The sequence below is a fragment of the Coregonus lavaretus genome, assembly GCF_964263955.1.
Source record: "Coregonus lavaretus genome assembly, chromosome: 4".
In the NCBI taxonomy this organism is placed as follows: domain Eukaryota; kingdom Metazoa; phylum Chordata; class Actinopteri; order Salmoniformes; family Salmonidae; genus Coregonus; species Coregonus lavaretus.
Window position 1 is genome coordinate 7,348,648 of NC_139991.1, and position 15,569 is coordinate 7,364,216.

The following is a 15,569-nucleotide window of genomic DNA, read 5'->3' on the forward strand; positions in this document are numbered from 1 at the left end:
GATGCAACCGGTCCGGATGCTCTCGATGGTGCAGCGCTAGTGTTTGGAGAGGACCCGGGGCGGCATGCCAAATTAGGAGGGCATGTTCCCTCCTATGCTTCCTGAAGTCAACAATCAGCTTTTTTGTTTAGCTGACGTTGAGGGAGAGGTTGTTGTCATGACACCATAATGCCAGGTCACTTACCTCCTCCCTATAGGCTGACTCGTCGTTGTTGTTTATCAGGCCTACAACTGTGGTGTCGTCAGCAAACTTGATGATGGAGTTGGTGTCGTGCAAAGCCAACATGAATGAGGCTATGGAATATTTTTTAAACCTTTTTTTCCCAGTACATCAAATTAAAGTGCTGTGGTGATCAAATTGATTAAAAAAAAAAAGATCCCACGGAATTGGCAGGGAAACAAAATCTGCCCTCTCTGAAGTTTGACAAATGGCCATTTTGCTGTGTTGGCAGTGTTTGTCTGTTGTAATGTGTTTCTGGGAGCAGGGCATGGGGAGGGAAGATGAGACTGGGGATTGGATCACATCAGTGTAGAGTTGCCTGGAACCCCTGCTAGGAGCTGGAAATGGAGAATGGTGTTTGTGTCAGCTAATAAAGTGGTTTGAGTCAGCAGGAGGCAGAGTAAAGGGTGTCTATCTAGCTGCTCTTGATGGGAATCTTTCTAGGTCCCTATGATGGGAAAGGGAATGGTGATGTCATTGGCAGCACACTGCAGTCTTGTGCTTATCATATACTCAACTTGTGGAGGGTGTTTTTTCCCAGCATTTCAACATTGTAAATCTCTTACACACCCTCAAAGAAGGGATTCAAAATGTGTTTGCGGTAGCCGATTGTTTCAATTGGATTGTTTTCACTATTGCTGCAGCAGTTTTAGATGGAATGGGAAAAGTAAATGAAGCAAACATTGAGCTGAAAAATAACCATTGGGCCTCTATAGTATTGTAGTATTATGTGGGCTCAGGTGTCCTTCAAAAGTGCAGCTATTCTTACTTCCTCAAGCACTGTTTTTGGGACTAACCTCTTTATCCAAGTGTCACGAGAATTTCTATCTCTAATTCAACCTAAGCTTGAATCATTACCAGGGGTTGTAAGGCTCTGGTTATAATCATAAATGATTCAAGGTCCACAACCAGCAAGAATGATCTGTATTTTTAATCATGAAGAGCTCTGGCGCCAAAAAACATACATACAGCTTTATACCCCCTGACACGCAAAGGCACTTTGCTCCGCCCACCTTTAGGAGGCTTTTTTTAACCCATTTTCTCAGTCCCCTTCACCCTGGAATGTTTAGTCCCGCCCCCCTCTGTTAGTGGGTTGCCACTACATTATAATTCTAACACCGTTCACACATTTATACTGTATTTGGGGTGAAATCCTTTAGTCATTTAGTTATTCTTAAAATACAAATTAATCTATCACCAAGGAAGGATGAAATGGAAAACACACACACACACACACACACACAGTAGACCTAAATCAATGGTGAGAATGAGCGAAATGCACACAGCCTGCTGTTGTATTATTCATAAGATATTATTCATAAGATACTTGTGAATCTAGTCAAGGCTAAAGCTTTCGTAATGAGGGACTATGTGTCATGGTTTCAGGTAAAAAATGATTCCTAATAGACTAGCTACGTTTTGAAGTTGTGCTGTTCTGAAGTTTTGTCACTGCGCCCCATGCCTACCTGCCAGTGAGGAATGAGTGGTTTGTGACTTTTTAATTGGCCATTAAAAGCCTGTGTTCACTTCTGTTCCTGCAGGTCAGTATGGAAACCCTCTGAACAAGTACATCCGCCACTATGAGGGCCTGTCCTACGACACCGAGGCCCTGCACAGCAACCACCAGAGAGCCAAGAGGGCCGTCTCCCACGAGGACAAGGTCCTGCAGCTGGACTTCCACGCACATGGAAGGTACGTCACACTCTTTTGTCTACTGTACATCAAAAGTTCATAAAATATCTAGCGTTAGCCTGGTTTCCAAATCTGTAGTGCTTTAGTCAACTCATCTGATTATTGTTGTCATGCCATTCATTAATTAATTTACCAATTATTGAATGACATGACAATGTCAGTCAGAGGAGTTGGCTAGAGTATGACCAGATCTGGCTTCTGCTTTCCAGGCAAGTCGAGTGTCACGCCCAACTCAACAATCCTGTCGATGCTCGTAGTAAATAACTGACCTGTGACGTGTTTTCCTGCATGAGCAAAATCTCTGTCTACCTGAGGGATTTTTTCAAGGGAGGAATCTCCCAATGAAGTCTCTGTTCTCTGTGTGGGGTTTTGGATTACAGGAATATCTTAACATGGGATCAGGAGCAATCCTGAGCGCTGGAATCGTGTGAGCGAACATTGTCTTTTCCACACTGGCTGGGACATTGAGAGAGTGGTGTGGTACAGTCTGGCTTGGTATTGTACACCAGAGTGATACAGGGATAGCCTACTGGAAGACAGAGGGTGTTCACTGGTAACCAGGCCTAACGTGTTGTTATATCAGCCTGCAGCAAGCTACTTCTTCTCACAGGCCCCCACCTATTCCTACCAAACATTTTAGTATTCTGTCCTAGTCTGACTCTGTGCCTGTCTGTATGTGGGATGTGTTGATGGTTATTGGGTTATTAAATCCAGCCGATTGTAGTCTCCAGCTATCTCTGACCTTGACTGATATGATCACCAAGGAGCTTTTCCCAATCACATCTCAGCAAAACACAAACCTAAAGGTTAATTTGAAGGGACAGAGAAGATGAGCATACATCCAAGAGAAGAGCTGCTATCTGTTTTTTGGTTAATCCAAAATGCTTTGTTTGGGGAATGATGGCCAGGAGCTCTCTCTCTCTCTCTCTCTCTCGACACCCACATAATCTGCTGTTTCTATTTTAGATGGTAGATAAAGTCTTACCGATTTGGGGATTGGCAGTCCATGTTACCACCTGTCTCTTAACAAAGATGACCCTCACCCTCCCAACAGGGCAAAATCCTCTCTGTCCTCCTCTGACAGTTCTAAAACCGTCAGTACAGGACTGTGTTTTATTCCGCCAGCTCTGTTCTCTCTCTTCTCTCCCTCTCTCCCCTTTGTCACGGAACGGTACTGAGTCCTGACCTTGATGTGTGGATTCACTCCCAGTGAAGGGAAGGGAGTATCGTCCTCTTGTGTAACAGACACCAGCAGCACCCCAGGCGGAGGCAGGCAGAGTAGGCAGGCAGAGGTTCCTTTTGGGAGCTTCAATACAGCTAGGCCTATCTGTTAAAGAGTTGTTGTATATAGAAACTATCTCTGCTATAGTGTCACCTACCCCAAAGCTACTGGGCAGATGACTCTTCTCACTGGGAAGTCACATAGGCTACCATGTTTCTTTAGCATATATGGTTTTTGTGTCTGTACAACATCATGTGCATGTCACTTTCCCGTCAAATTATGATATTCATGTCAGTTTTAACCCATCCCCCGGCTTAAATCACGTCAGTCCTATTCTGTTCAAGTAGACCCTAGTTTATCTCTTTCATAATGGCACCATTTATGTTTTGGAAACATTTACTTTGGGTGATAGTAACACAGCTTAGAGATCCTGCTGTCTGTATTTCCAGCTAGCAGTGTTGTGGCCTCCCAGGGATGGTGAGATAACAGGCTGCAGTGGTCACTTCCTGGTTCAGTCTATTTCAGAGGACAGTTTAATTCACTGCTTGTTCTGGAGATAGCCCTGCAGGTGTTCATATTGTCTCCCAGTAGCTACACCAGATGGGTAGAATGGGCTAGTTTGTCAGTTAGCAGTCACAAAACACTGCCTCCTCTCTGTGTAGAGCAGAGCTCATAATTACACAGTGCCTCTGGACATGAAGGGGAAAATGCAGCTTTTCTGGAGCCGGCTCGTCTTGTACACCTCCCACCCCTCGCTGTGCCTCGGACGAGCTCATCACCAACAAACACTTTCAAACTGGGACACACGCACACTCTTACATCCATGCAAATATACATACATATACGTGCACACACACACGCACAATGAAACACACACATTCTTTCTCATTGTGTGTGATCCCAGTGTGGTTGCGTCACTGTCCCAGCTATTAGAAAAGGTCTGTCCCCCTCTCTCTCATTCTCTCTCTCTCTCTCTGTCTCATTCTCTCCCTCTCTCTCTCTCGGTCTCATTCTCTGTCTGTCTGTCTGTCTCTCTGTGAGACCTAAAAATAATCTATCCCAGGAGCCCTGTCATTTTCAACACGCTCCCCATCTGCTCCTTTCTTCACCACTGTCTTCTGAAAGTTTAACCTATTGTACTGATTACACTCTCTGCGTCATGCCATTATTAGCCCTTTGGAAACAGCAGGGGAGGCAGTCACAGCTAACGTTGACTTCATGTGAACGTTTTCCTCAGCCATGTCTTTTCTGCAAGCCCTTTACTCTGTGGTGTGATGTCCTCAGCAGTTTTCTGTCTCACCCTGAGTGTAGTGTGATACTCGCCTGGCCTGTTAAACCACTAGATGTATCTGTTGTGAAGAAAAATGATTGAGAGGGTGGTGCACAACAGTACACATCATTATTCATTCACCCTTTTTGGGCAGCCCATCTAACATTTCCCTGAATTACTGACATTCCAATAATGGTAGTGGAATGATTGAATGTTTGGATTGGATAGTTCTGAGGTATTTCCAGCTCTCCATTCCAGCCGTTGAGCACCGCCCTTATGACTGAGAACATGTGATGAGAGGGTAACGTCTGGGCTAGCACACCAAGGCCGGCGTTCAGCCTCCGTACCCCAGCCCCCCCCCCCCCCAAAAAAAAGAAAAGAAAATGGTGCACTTTCTCTGTCTAGTATAAAGCTGGAGGGAGTTTCTACCAAATGTACTTCAATTTACTTACACCAGGCCGTTTCTTTTTACCTCCAGTGTGAACGAGTGCAGACTTGTGGTAGAAGGGTTAAGAATCTTATAATGACTTCTGTAAGTGAAGACTGAACTGCTGACTCTGTTTCCTCCACTCTGTGTGACATTTGTATTGTGTTGAGCATGAACTCTTACTCCACGCCTCTGTCACAGCCAAGGCAGGGGTGTCTGGTGCTTAGGAGGCTCTTCACAGAAAAAACCTTTTGTATGCCCAGACTCACGTCACCACCACTCACTCCCCTCCTCCCACTCCAACACTATGAGCAGCTACTTCAAGGTACCCGACAGGGCAATCCTGAGGCTTTGTACTGTGTAGGATCACATGCCAGGGTACAGAACAGAACAGAACAGTACGCACCAAGGGTTCAGTGCCAGGGGAAATACTTTTTGAAGTATATTTCACCTCACTAGGGCAAATGTGATCAAATATAGGTTCCTAGCTAACCGAAGCAAACAAACCTCTACAGTAGAGCATTCCTTTTAGTAAGGGGACAGGGCAGCATGGTTCAGAGATAGGCCTACAACTTCACATGCCACCTCCCAAACAGTTAACGCACCAGTGGTCTGGTTCAGAGGGGAACCCCCTAAATGTGTTATTCCAGGCCACCATTCAGTCAGGGTGCATGTTTATTTGTGTGAGCGTGTGTTCAGCGTGATTGTCCTGCTCATCTATCTACCCCAGACTGGGATGAACATGTTAAGCCACAGTGAAGCTGCATGCCACAGGTCAACTAACATGAACCCTGCCACTGTAATCTCTCTAAGGTGAGTTTGGCCTTGCAGTGAACTGCCTGCCATGACTGGATTGGCCAGAAGGATGGACGACTGCTGCTGCATAGATAGCCTGTAGCGTTTTGTAGGTGTGGGTTCTCATTTGTGTGTTTGTTTGTCTTCGGCCCTATACCTGTCTGTGTGATAATGCATTATCTCATGCCTGGTTAGTTGGAGTCTTTCCTTTATCCAGTTCCCCAGTCTGTCTCGGGGGTTAGGACAAGAGATAAGGGAGTGTGAAAGTCAGAGTCCCACTGACTGGCGGTCTGATTGTGGGCCTGCATGCTTCCCTCTGCTTGGGGCTGTGCTGGATACAGAGGGAGGCCAGCTGTATGACTGTCAGACGCTCAGTCAGGCTCTGAATCATTTATCAGTCAGCTGCTGCCCTTAGTCTAACTGCATCTCTATTGGTTATAAAAACCTCCTCTCCCACTGTGAAGCACGGCCCTGTTTGTTTAATCATGGACGCCGCTGTGTGTGTACGGTGTCTGTGTGTGTGTGTGTGTGTGTGCGGTGTGTGTTTTTCATAGCCTTGGCTGTTCCTTGGTACACAGGAACCAGTTTCTCTGCCCTTGGATGAATGTTTCATGGAGCACTAATGATGTCAGAGCAACCTCTAGACAGGGCATGGCAGAGATGGAACGCAGCACTGCGCCGGCCCCAGCCACAGCTACCCACAATGCTCTATGGCTCCCATGAGCCCTCTGCGAGGTCAGGCTGTTGCTCAGTGAGGAGAGCTTGGTGCTTGATCAAGGACAAGCATTTATCTCTCTCAGGTGGACCTCCAGTGCCCAGCTAGTGGTACTCAGTACTGCTCCTCTCACTGTCTCCCAGCGCCTTGTTTACTTCATGACTAATCAGGAAGTTGTTCAGAACCTGTCCTGAGAACCAGCAGCAGGAAGGAAGATCTGTTATTCTGTATTCAGTCATTTTGTTTATTTATTTTCTAGATGTTTAGTTTCTAGGTCGAAACCCCCTGTCAACCATTTAGTCGTTTTTGGCAGTGTCAGTGAAGTTCTGTGTTGGTATGATAACAATTTGATGGGAAGACTCAAAGTGGCACTTAAATGTAAACACATTAACACAAAGTCAAACAGTTAAAATGAGTCTGTTAAGGGCTCGACATTAACGCTTGACAAGTAAAAACAATCACACACAAATCACAATATTAAACAATTACTCCGAGCAGAATTGGATCAGTGTCCTCTGGATGCGATGTTTTGCGCACTGTTCTCCCAATTTCTGCAGAGCGCATAGGAGTAGAATTGAATTGCATTGACAGGCACAAGCAGTCTTTTTCAATCACCTTTTGAGATCAAAGCGTGTAGCCTCGTGTGCACATTTGTTGATATTCCTTGCTAGTTTGTGAGTTATTTGCCCAATTATAGCTAATTTTTGGTCATAAACGGGGTTTGTATGGTCATGAAAATCCTGGAAAAGTAATGTGTGTATCACATGCGTGTGGGCCCGAGGAGCGAGAGAGAGACATTGCAGCTGCAAGTAGCCTATAATAAGGATAGACAACAGATAACTAGATAGCCAATGCATAACATATTGTGTTGCCTGGCTAGTTATCTTGGTAGTTAACTATTTAGCTATTAGCATGTATTAATGTCATTTCCGATGTCCTAAAAAAACTTTTCAGCGGCACTCCCACAAATAGCCGACACACAATTGATGAACGGGGTGCGTTAATAAACCAACGCTACATACAATCTGACACAGTGGGAGAGCTTAGTCTAATTGACAAATAACTCACATGCTGTCAATAGCTCTCCCCTGAAACCTGAATAATTTAGCCTTTCAAGGTTATGGATAAACATGCCTTAGTTAGTTACCTTGCTTTGAAGTAGCCTACCTTAGCCGTTTGATCGCTGATTCATTGAATGATTTTATAAAGACAAAGTATTTCATTGTAATTGTAATGTTGCAATATTTTATAGGCTACTAAAGGCATCCGAATTCTTCCCATCCGGAACAGTTCATGAATATATTATGACGTTTTTGTTCATTTTGGCCTTCGGCTAGGTTTTTTTTCCGGCTGTTCATGCACACACAAATCTCAAGACGAGGCGAAGTTCGGAAGCCGAAGTCTACGCCCCTTTGTCAGTGATTGGTCAACAGTAGGGATTCTTCAATTAAGTGTTTGTTGTCATTCAACGATAGACAACTCGTTTTCATGCACATTCTTCACTTAAGAAATACTGCACCAAACATTTTAAACGTAAAAGGATTTCTTGAGTTATCTTAGATTAAGTCTGACTATTTTGTGGAAGTGTATACTGGCTATGGCGTCTCAAGATGGACAAACAGTACTATTGCCACCTTTTTCAAGTTTTTCTAGAGAAGGTCTTTTAAGGTTATATGCGAGTACACTTGTTCGGTTCGCCTAGCCGCCAACCAAACCGAAGCATGCGGCCAACTATCCTCCAGGAGAGCCTTAAAGGGGCAGTGTTGTATTTTGAGACTGGCTTGAATATGTAAAGAAGCCAATAGGCAGAGTGTAGCCTAGCTACATTAAATTTTTGTCTGATTCTCTATGGTAATAATAATGATAATAATGTATTTTATTTTGTAAATTGGTTCCTTGCATCATTCAATTATGTAAAAATTGTGTTACAGACCATATTTGAAGTTTTCTAAGTAAAAAATCAGTCCTACTTGTCCGAAGGACACGTGGCTTACATTTTTTTATGTCAAGCCCTGCTGTTTGTAAATGTAAGCAATATTATTTTTAAGAGGATAAATCACAAGCTAATGTTTTTATTCTTTAATCAACAAAATTGTCAGCCTATACTTTTGAGAGTTTGAAAAAGCACAAATTTGGCAAGCCTTTGTAAATAAGCACTTTCATTATCCGGTGTTGCTCTACATGCAATCCACCCACAGCATCTATAATGACATTTATCAAAGACAAATTTGCTGAAGTTAGATGACATCCATCTGTTTGTGACAGTTGTTAGTGAAGATGTTGCTCAAATGTTTCTACAAGACAGGCTTTGTAGTGCCTCCTTGACTACCTGTAAAACTAGCTCTGCTGAACATTGAGATGGGAAATGGCTTCACATACTGGTGCAGAAAAGTCCACCATATGTGTCACCACGAGGTTAAGACCAGCTTTCACAACTCAGATCCTCACTTTCACTGGGGTGGAGAGATTATTATTATTATTGTGGGTCAAATGAATGTCTCTCTCTCTTTATGTCCTCCCTCTCTTCTACATATCTACACTACGCCCTCTACACTCTCTCTCTCCCTTCCACCCTCTCTCTCACATCCCTGGGAGGCTGCAGGGTGCAGACAGCCATGGGCCCTGTGAGACCTCTCTGACAGTCTCCTGAAATCCTGGAGGATTGTCACTGCTACATTAGATTAGTGTTGCAGCAGTCCGAGAGCCTTCCTCTCGCAGAGCTGCGGTCTGAGGTTATCCCAGCTGGCAGCAGCTGAGGGCAGGCAGGCAGGCTGGCCGTGTGGTGGTGGTGTGGGTCTCTGGTACCCAGCGGCCCAGCACTTATCCCTGGTTTGATCACCCGCTCCTAGGGTTTATGGGTGTCTGATCCCACCCCACTGACGCTGTTGAGGGATGACATGCCCTCTGCCTCTGCTCCACCGATGACACCAAGTTCAAACGGATAAATCTGAACAGTGTAATTGCGTCTGCTCTTTATCAGTGCAGTTTGTCTAAAGGTCAGTGATTCGTGAGAGCTGGGAGGCATGGGAATGATGGCGTGGAGGGAGACAGAGGTGGTGGGGGTGGAGCTCATGCTACTATCCTGCACCATGTAGAGATGTTCATGGTTTTGTGAATTGAATCGTTTTTTTATAAAGTTTCGCACCAGGTTTTATCTTTGAGTGAACTGAGTCATCAAATTGCACTGACAACTATCATCATAGTTGTTTAAATTCTTACTGCTGTTCAGGTAAGGCTTCCCTGTGAAACCCTCTCTACAGTAATACTGAAGATATTTTCTCCAGCTTCTCCAGCTTGCCGTGTTCATCCTTGTGAAGAACTGTGGCCGTGACCAGGCCCACCCCGTGATCGATGCCTGGCAAAAAGTTCTGTCTAATTATGAGGAGGAAATGGCTGAAATGATGAGGCCATATTGATTGTTATAGTGCCCATTAATAATCAGCTGGCTGCAGCGTAGGTCAGTACAACCACAGGAGCCGTAGTCTCAGCCCTGGGACTCAAGTCTCTAGCCAATCGCCTTCCAGCCGTAATGAGCCGGTTCGTCCCCTTCTTTGCTGTAGTGGCTGCCAACTGTATCGACATCCCCTTCGTGAGGCAGATGGAGCTGAAATACAGCATCCCAGTGACTGATGAGAATGGGAACCGGTTAGGAGTGTCAGTCACCCCTGCCAAGTCAGGCATCATCCAGGTGGTCGAGTCCCAGGATCGGCATGGCTGTGCCAGCTATGGCTATCCCCCTTGTGATAATGAACGCCCTGGAGAAGAAAGCCTTCATGAAGCGGTTTCCAGTCCTAAACGCCCCAGTACAGGTGGGACTGGTGGGTCGTGCCAGGTGTTTGCCACTCCTCTGTGCTGTGCCTTGGTCCCACAGGCTGTGAGCAGCTTGGAGCCAGATCTTCAGGAGAGGATACAACAGAGCAGTCCTGACACTACTAACGTCTTCTTCAACGAAGGCCTTTAGGCCCACACAATAATACACACCACAGACCAGGCCCCTCTGCTGGCTGGACCCCTCTACTACAGCTCAGTAGGAGCAACTGAAAGGGCAAAGAGAAATTTTTACAGTATTTATGCATATGTTTTATTTACCTGTTTGTTTATGATGTTCTAGGCATTTGGATTTGATTAGGGAGAGGTGATGGAGAAGGGTGCGTCTCAGTCCTACAAAGTTGCTTCCTTGTCTGAAATTATGGAATAAGTGGGTGAAAGTCTACCAGTCAAGTTTTTCTCATTGGGGAGGAAGCAACTTCGAAGTAATGAGACGCTGCCGAGGCGAGAGTAGTGTGACAGACAGTTATCTTACACTCCTATGACAAATGGACTATGGTTTGATTTGGGTTTAGTTTTTGGTGTGTTTATTGTCCCTGGGGTTTTGGGTTGTGGGTGTTTTAATTACTGACTGCTGTGAATGTTACTGAATGACAAATCTTTTTAAATCCGCCCAAACTAGATACATTTCACCCTTCGTATTCGACCCCAGATATTTTTTTCTCTCCCCAAAGTACCCTTTGAGCTATGTGCACGGAAACCATTCGTGACTTGCAATTAGAAAATAGTTCAATTTAATCTGCTAGATAGATATCCACTCCCTCAAGTTGGCTCAGCTGTATTCTGTAGTACAGGTAGTAAAAGACAACAGTTGGTTTATGAGCACAATATAGACTGACCCGTTATTAAATCCCTTTTTGGGTCTACCAGGGTTTTCTTTTTCATTGCAAAACATTTTGCTACAGTGTGCCCTAATGAACATTACCCAGTTGACTAGCACAGCTTCCCTCTCTCTCCACTGACATTGGAAGCATACTTACACACACACACACACACACACACATACACACACTGTCCCACCAGATAACCTTATCAACCCCTCTCATCCTAGTGCACTGGGTAACCCTGTGCGTTTTGTAACCCTGTGCGTTTTGTGTTACCAAGAAAACCTTTAGAGATGCAATGACCCTGCATGGGCATTCCTAACTGATTTCAGTAAGCACATTCCTAGTAGCATTGATGACAATGATATGCCAGCAGAACGCTTTATGTAGGACAGGATCTAGGTCTAATGTTTCAGCCCCATATCAAGGCCTTTCGGCAGGTAGCCTAGTGGCTAGGAGCGTTGGGCCAGTAATTGAAATGTTGCTGGTTCAAATCCCCGGGCCAGCTAGGTGAAAACATCTGCCGATGTGTCCTTGAGCAAGGCACTTAACCCTGTAAATCGCTCTGGATGAAAGCGTCTGCTAAATGACTAAAATGTAAATGTAAAATGAGTGGAGAGGCCAGAGGCAGTAATGGGCGTGCCATGGTGAATAACAAGCAGAGGAAGTGGCAGTACATTTAACCTCTGCTCATCTCTGGAGTGCTGCTGCTGCTGGGTTGATACACAGGTGCTCTCCTTCCTCTTTCTCTCTCCCTCTATATCTCTCACACTCTCAATCTCTTTTTCTCACACTCCCTGTCTCCTTAACGCCTTGTCTCTCTCTGCCTTACTCTCTCCCTCTCTTACTTGCTCTCTCTCATTTCCTCACACACTCTCAGCCCTTCCCACCCTGACTCTCTCTCTACACACGCTCTCACATGACATCCCGGGCTGCGGGAGATATTAATAGTGTGCTGAGTCCCTGGGAAGCTCAGGAAGAATTACTTCTCCTATCCAGGCTCCCCTCACATATTTCACCTGGTCTGCTGTGGCAGACAGGGCAGGTTGGAAAGGCCAACCACAGGGCTGACTGACTGACTGAAGACCAGGGGCAGGTGGGAGAAGATGTATATGGTGGATGCTAAGGGATTCCATTGGCTTCAATTGAGTCAGTCATAGTAGAATGAGAGGCAGACTATGAGAAGTTAGTTTTGAGGCATTTCAGTCCACATGTAGCCTAATCATCACACAATTAGATGAGAGGAGAGGGTCAGGCTAGATGTTGAGGCTGACCCCACCAGGCTGTCACATGTTCCTGCCTGATCTCCAATCATTGTGAGAGGGTGGACCGCCCGTCACTTCAGCTTTAATGGACCGCCTGTCACTTCAGCTTTAAAAGGGGACTGCCAGCCAGGGAGACTGTGTGGGACAGACGGGCACACACAGCGGGAAGTAGGGTGACAGTTTGGTCAGTGTTCGTAACAGGAATAACAAGGTGTGTGTTGTGTCAGAGGCTGTGTCCCCAAATGTCAGTTCTTCTCAGGCCTCCAGTGCAGACACAAGGAGAGGTTGTGACGAACAGACAATGGAGGATTAGGGAGGCTGCATTGTAGTGGGATTATGGAAAGGTGACAGGGGTCTGTAAACACATCATGGCCAATGAAATCAAACACCTCTGTATTTGGAAGGAAATTATCCTGTACCTTGCTTGTGAACTGTTTGAGTACTGTGTGGATTACAAATTGGTTGTAGTGAATCAAAGATGCACAGCAATGTGTGTTCCACTCTGTAGATAAATAGACAGCCACTTCATTGATGCAATCAATAAGTGGCTCATTTTGTGTGGGCTGGAGTGCAGCGGCCCATGTGAGAGTCATGTCTGACGGATGGAATCTCTCTAGGAGTGTTGGGAAGGAGCCTATAGGCTAGCTGGTAGCAGCCTACTGGAAAGACTCCTAACTAGTGAACAGAACAACTCAATCTTCTGGGAAGTGAGTGGGTCATATGCAGCTCATGTGGTGCTAGGTCGCCCTTTCAGAAATTGAGAGTGTGCTCAGAGAACAGGATCACAGGAGGATTAGGAGGGAATGCAACACACACTGTATGCTCATACAGGCTTTACTTACGCCACATTTGCCTAAGCATAGTGTTATTGTTATCCCTATGGGAATCCTTCAGTGAAGTGATTAGCCTGTTCAGTGAAGTGAGTTTGGAGTCCACTCTTATCACAGGGTGGGGCCCTCAGTATAGAGGTCTAGGCGGGATTGATTTCTTCATCCCGCTCCCGGCCGCACCCGCAGCTTTTCATTTACATTTTTACATTTACATTTTAGTCATTTAGCAGACGCTCTTATCCAGAGCGACTTACAGTCGGGAATCGAACCCACAACCCTGGCGTTGCAAACGCCATGCTCTATCAACTGAGCTACATCCCTGCCGGCCATTCCCTCCCCTACCCTGGACGACGCTGGGCCAATTGTGCGCCGCCCCATGGGCCTCCCGGTCGCGGCCGGCTGCGACAGAGCCTGGATTCGAACCAGGATCTCTAGTGGCACAGTTTGCACTGCGATGCAGTGCCTTAGACCACTGCGCCACTCAGGAGTACTTTTCATACCTGTACCCACCCGCTCCCGCTGGTTTTCTGTCCGACTCCCACCCAACCGCAGTCCCGCAATGTGATTTTAGGCGTATGTGACGCAGATCGCTTGCCAGCCATGGTCCCATCAATTTTGCGCCCTATAGGCAATATCAAAATGCGCAAAAATAACCTAAGAAATAGGTTACATTTCCAAAGATGATCACATTCTTCATTATACTAGGCTATCGGTATTACTGGGCTATATCAGCCAATAGCCTTAGTATGAAGAGAGCAGAGTTGGAGAGAGAGCGGACACTTGCACTTTCAGACAGAGACCAAAATGGATAATCAATATTTATTTTGAGGCAGTGTAGTAAACTATAGCTTAATTAAGAAGTTAATTTCCTTGGAAAGAGAACTGCCCCGTGCTTCTCCGTTCATGCATAGGCTATATCCTACTATTTAATTGAGACCAACACGCGCACCTGATCTCACACATATGGCTACTGAACTTGAAGCAGCAATAATAATGAGAGCAGACACTTGCACTTTCTCTTGAGCTAGGTTTTGCATATAGGATATAGCCTACCTTTTAGGAGCGGGACGATTTGCAGGCAGAGACAAATAAATGCTTAATCAATACTTATTGAAAAGGAAAAGGCGTAACGCTCACTCGCCATGCTATTCGCTAGTTGCGCCTTTTCCTTTTCAAACCATGTTTTTTTTTATTGCACTTCGACTCACGTTGGTTGAGCTCCCGCCACTTCTTTCCATTATCTATATGTATTTACGGACACTGTAGTAAACTATAAACTAATCATATATAAATTAATTTTCTTGGAAAGATAACTGCCCCGTGATTCTCCGCCCTTTCATAGGCGGTCATTGAGATCATATATTGTAGGCGTGCTTGATCTTGTACGCCCATCTAGGAGAGGAGCGGCAGGCTACTGAACTTGAAGCAGCGAATTCTGACAGTGTGTGAATAATGCGACACAGAGGTGCTTTAATACAATAGGTTGGCGTAGGCTAACGCATACGCAGCAGAAAGACGACCGTTTCCTAATAATCTGTGGGACTCAAATATTTTCATCCCAAAGCCCGCTCCCGCCTGCAGTATGAGAAATGACGACCGTGCCTCAATGATCTCTGTCGGGACCTGCAGCCCTCTACGGCAGTACTTTACCTTCCTCTGCTCTGAATAATGTGTGGTTTGAAATGACACACTGCCTGTACCGCTGCATATTTTATCTCCGGCCTGTTGGCTTTGAATCAGCCATGCTCAACCTGAGGTAGTTGGCTGGCTGGGGATCAAAGCAAGGAGAGAAATATTTGAGGGAAATGTTTTTTTTAGATTAATCCCACTTCTCATTGTTCATAGTGTTTAATGTTCCTATCTTGTAGTAGGCTATAACCAGTCTTTAACCACAACACACCCATTCTGACGTTTGAAGGTGACAGTAGTCAGCAGTGGTTTGATCGGTAGAGTTGATCTGCTGTCCTCCTACTGTGTTAAGACAAACATGCCTTTAGGCTCCGTTTACTGTATTAAAACTATTCTTATCATTCTCACTTCCCTGATCAATCTGATTGGAGGATTATGTAAGTAAATATATAGGCTAATTCCATTGGCCGGATATGTGCCACATTATAAAACGGTCAGCCTGAAATATTGGACCTCAAGTAGATCCTAATCTGATTTATCAACTTCATCTATCACCAGTAGCCTATAGCCTGAACACAGCCTTGGATAGCCATCAGACACCATGTGAGAGATGCAATGTTGATGATCTGCAGTGACCCAGATCTGTCCCATGGAGTAGGGCTGTATAATCAGACTAGACTGTCAAGTGCCTGTTTGCTTCTTAATCACATTTTATATAATGTGCTGATAACACTCCACTTGGCAAGTAGAGACATGTACCATGGTTGGAGCGAGAAGATTTTTGTTGAGGTTTTGAAAGAATGGGGCCTGCTATTAGTCTGTCGTGTTGAGACAAGCACAGGTTTTTACATG

General features: G+C 45.3%; 1 protein-coding gene and 1 pseudogene across 2 annotated transcripts in view; both read left to right on the plus strand.

Annotated features, from left to right (window-relative positions):
* LOC311128442 (disintegrin and metalloproteinase domain-containing protein 10-like) overlaps nt 1-15,569 on the plus strand; it is an 86,807-nt gene that overhangs the window by 20,379 nt on the left and 50,859 nt on the right. Inside the window, exon 2 of the mRNA XM_084160586.1 lies at nt 1,762-1,912. Within this exon, the coding sequence (XP_084016712.1) occupies nt 1,762-1,912 (151 nt within the window). The remainder of the gene's footprint in view (nt 1-1,761; nt 1,913-15,569) is intronic.
* Nucleotides 9,374-10,302, plus strand: LOC311127877 (sideroflexin-3-like; annotated as a pseudogene). The gene is made up of 2 exons: nt 9,374-9,397; nt 9,784-10,302. The product of its transcript is annotated as a sideroflexin-3-like (transcript).